We start from the raw sequence: 4,418 nt of genomic DNA on the forward strand, positions 1-4,418 counted from the left end.
CAAAAAGAAACCAATTGAGTGGCAAGTATGACTCACAAATCCTCAATGCTTCCTTTTAGTGAACTCAGCAGATGTAATGGATTACTCTCTCAGCACTCCAATTTGGCTATATGTACTTGTTGTATAGTCCATGAAGTTGTAATTTGTGGAGTTATACTACTACTGTGTAGTGCGTTGTAACTGTATGGATGCATGTTGTTGTATTGTAAATTTGTGATAGTGATGTTTAATAAAATAAAATTCTTGCTTTTAAAAAAAGTGATCGGCACGACCTTAGGAATTAAATGAAGCATTTATAATATATTGATGACTTGAAATAATTTGGGAACTAAAAAATCATATATCATACGGGCATTGACCATAAAAATAAAATTAAAATATAGAATATTAAAAAATGAATCACTACTAGCTTAATACTTCAGAATGCCAACAAACTGACTTTAATGACGGACGGTGATGGTCTCCATCGCACTTTGAAAATTCATAGTAAAATCACCATTGTTGCCACGTACGATGATTAGAACTCGAGTTCAAAATATGCCCAAGGGTTTTAACACTATTGGGAAACTTGTGTCCCTTTCGGCCTGCACTTGACCCGAGTTCTTAATGCTACCAAGAGACTCTGCGTCACGAAATCCATGTCCCTTTCCACCTGGACTCGGACCCGAGTTTTTAATATCTCCAAGAATATATGCATTGGTGAAATCATGCCCCTTTCCACCAGGACTTGGTCCCGAATTTTTAATATCTCCAAGAGTATTTGCATTAGTGAAGTCGTGTCCCTTTCCACCCGAACTTGAACCCGAGATTTTAATATCTCCAAGCTTATCTGCATTGGTGAAATCATGCCCCTTTCCACCAGGACTTGGGCCCGAATATTTAATACCTCCAAGAGTATATGCATCAGTGAAGTCGTGTCCCTTTCCTCCAGGGCTAGGGCCCGAATTTTTAATATCTCCGGGAATATTCGCATCAATGAAGTCCTGTCCCTTTCCACCTGGACTAGGGCCTGAATTCTTAATATCTCCAACAATATTTGCATTGGTAAAACCGTGTCCCTTTCCACCTGGACTAGGGCCTGAATTCTTAATATCTCCAAAATTATTTGCATTCGTGAAATCGTGTCCCTTTCCACCCGGACTAGGGCCTGAGTTCTTAGTATCTCCGAAAATATTTGCATTCTTGAAATCGTGTCCCTTTCCATCCGGGCTAGGGCCTGAATTCTTAATATCTCCAAGAATATTTTCATTGGTAAAATCGTGTCCCTTTCCACCCGGACTAGGGCCCGAATTTTTAATATCTCCAAGAATATTGACATCGGTGAAATGGTGTCCCTTTCCACCAGGACTACGGCCCGAATTTTTAATATCTACTAGAATATTGACGTCGGTGATTCGGTGTCCCTTTCCACCGGAACTAGGGCCCGAATTCTTAATATCTCCAGGAATATTTGTATGAGTGAAATCATGTCCTTCTCCACCATGACTAGGACCCGAATTCTTGATATTTCTAAAAGATTCGGCAGTGAGAAACGCGTGTCCCTTCCCTCCTGCAGGGCTTCCACCTCCACCAATTTTAATTACCGCAAGACTTAGTACATCCAATGCATCTCTAATCGCACCAATATCAGATTTATTCGGTACATTTAATGGTCTAGCCGATATATCTACCATTAATGCAGTGATAAGTAGAAGAACAATGGGGACTAACTTGTAGAATTTAGCCATTGCTAGTTTGAATTGACAACTGGATTACAGTAAGATAGAAAATATTTTGTGGGAAATAGTGATTTGAAGATTGAAGAGCTTCCTTGATTTGAATTTAATTGATTACAAAACGTGAGAGAAGAAGATTGAGTAAATGTTTAAGTTGTTGTCAGAATGGCTAAATTGTAATGGTATTTATACTAATGCTTATGCATGCATGCATGCAAGTTTATAAAGGTTAAGGTTGACTTAGTCCACAAATTAAGAAGAAAATTCAGATTTAAACACATGGGGAAATAGAGATTTAGAAAAAGTTATAGTATTTTGTAATGAAGCAACATGAACACGAATAAAACATAGATACAGGGTTTCAATAAACCTTAGATAAATAGATTTGAGTTCTAGTTAAACAAGTTAGGTGTTTATGGAAGAATTTTGATATCTAAAGAGGGTCAAATTAAGTCAAATATTATGTTGGTTTCTACTTTCTGTCCAACTCTAAAGGAAACATCAATGGTCAAACAAAAGGAAAATTGACTAGTACGTATGTATGTATGTCAATTTGGGACTCTAGGTGACCCACATAGACTATGATACTTTTGATTATATTTCAAAATACTGTTCTAGAAGGTCCACTATCTTCTTCAAATGAACGTTCAATTCCGGTCCATTGGAATGTGGAGTATTTTATATATTTAATATTTAATTTCATACTAGATGAGTCATTAATTTATAGAAAGTATAACAGCCCAACACTGGAGTTCACAAAATAAATAAATAATTAATCGTAACTAGTAATAAATAAAATATAGAACACAAGTATAAATATAAAATTTAAAATAAAATTACAAAATAATAAGGAGAAGAAAGTACGGAGTAACTTTTATTTATATTACGAATCGATAATTATTAACTTTTATACATTACTTTTGCAATCTAACATGAAAATTGTATATTCTGTTACTTATTTCTGGGTTAAGTTCATTGCAGATTGTTCCAGCTGAAGTGTAGCTGTGCTAAAGAATTGTGTAAGCTGCACAAGTCTAAGTCTGCATGGAGTTGGGTTGCTATATTTTTAAGTTATTGGATTCTTTTAATTTATTTGTGTTCAAAATGGGTCTTAAAGATTTAAATTGGAATGTACTCAAGATCAAGTCCAAAGTGAAGCCCAAATGAAGTCCAACACCACTTGAGCCCATGAAGTCTAATTTATTTGGTTATAAAAGGGATTTTCTGGATTAATTTATTCATTCGGTTATTTTTTCATTCACTGTATTTCTGTATTTCTCTCTCATTCTCACATTGAGATCTAGGGTTTTCTGTTTCACAAATTGTTTAGATTTTGAGAGTTTTATGATTAATCTTCAGTTCATACATTGTGAACGAGTGTGTGAGAGTGTTGTACTTTGTTATTCTGTAATCTTGTGATTGATTACAGATCTTTTATCTTCGATTGTTCTCTTGTGTTTGAAGTTCTTTGATCTATGATTTTCTTCATGGTATCAGAGCTATTGGTTGTGATACGATTCATCGGTGATTAAGGTTTCCTAATTTTTGCTGTTAAAAATTAGGGTTTTCTCAATTTGGGGTTTTTCAAGTTTATTGAAAGATCTGGGTAATCTTTACTGTGTTTGGGTTCGACAAAGACTGTGGGACGTTTTTGGGTTCACGATCTGGTGATTTAAGGTGTTTGATTGAACAAACCCTAGTTTGTGAAATTAGGGTTTCTTGTAACCCTAATTTTGTGTTCTTCCGCTGCAATTCATCTGATATTCTTTTCTCTTGTACTCAAACGCTCCTACTGTAAGTCTTCTTTCGTTATCGACTCTATGAGTCATATTCGTGGGGTCTTTGGGAGATAGCCATCTTTGATCTACCAAATAGATTGGTGTGAAAACCTGGCTCTGTCTATCTCAGTCCAAATTCGCCTGCAGGTTTTGGAGTAGTCAAGAAGAACCTTCTTCTTGACATTATTACCCTGTTCTGTATCTTTGAGTCTTTTTCTCTCTTGTATTTTGTGCTTGTTTGGATTATCTTGCAGGGTGCCTGACTAGTAGTAAGTTTTTTTGTTATCTGGAGTACTCTGTAAGTATTCTTGTTCCTTACAGGTGTCTGAACCGTGGATTTGTTGCGGTTTTAAGTGTTCTGTGTGCTATTTGATTGCTTGTTTGTTTGTTTTTTTTTTTTTTTTTGATCTTTATTTTATCTGATTACTTGTTTAATTGTTATATTTGTTAATATTTCTTTATGGCTAGTGATGATTCTTCTTTGTCTTCTGCTGAACATGTTACTAAAATAAGTGCACTTAAATTTAATGACTCTCTCTAATTGCATCCTAGTGATACTTCTGGTGCTTCTTTAATAACACAAAAATTGAAAGGAACCGAAAATTATAATGTTTGGTGTTGTGCTATTAAACTGGCTCTTCAAACTAAAAATAAGTTGGGTTTTATTGATGGTAGTTGTCCAAGATTTAGTTATGAAGATGATGATGTACTACTAGGACAGTGGGATAGGTGCAATTCTGTTGTTCTTACTTGGATTCTTGTGTCATTATCTGAAGATGTTTTGAAGCGTCCCGTTCATATCGAATATAAACGTCACGTACTCATTGGTGTCATTGCGAGGTATTGACCTCTATATGTGACAGTTTTCAAAATCTGCATACGTTTTTATAATACAAACCATAACCTTTATTATAATCGAAGGTTC

General features: G+C 35.1%; 1 protein-coding gene across 1 annotated transcript; it reads right to left on the reverse strand.

The window, feature by feature from the left end:
* Nucleotides 1-346: 346 nt before the first annotated feature.
* On the reverse strand, nt 347-1,886 carry LOC139867389 (uncharacterized). Its single transcript, XM_071855761.1, has one exon. The coding sequence runs from the start codon at nt 1,725-1,727 to the stop codon at nt 531-533; it is 1,197 nt and encodes a 398-aa protein (XP_071711862.1). The 5' UTR covers nt 1,728-1,886; the 3' UTR covers nt 347-530.
* Nucleotides 1,887-4,418: the final 2,532 nt, after the last annotated feature.

The sequence above is a fragment of the Rutidosis leptorrhynchoides genome, chromosome 9 (genome assembly GCF_046630445.1).
Source record: "Rutidosis leptorrhynchoides isolate AG116_Rl617_1_P2 chromosome 9, CSIRO_AGI_Rlap_v1, whole genome shotgun sequence".
NCBI classification, from domain to species: domain Eukaryota; kingdom Viridiplantae; phylum Streptophyta; class Magnoliopsida; order Asterales; family Asteraceae; genus Rutidosis; species Rutidosis leptorrhynchoides.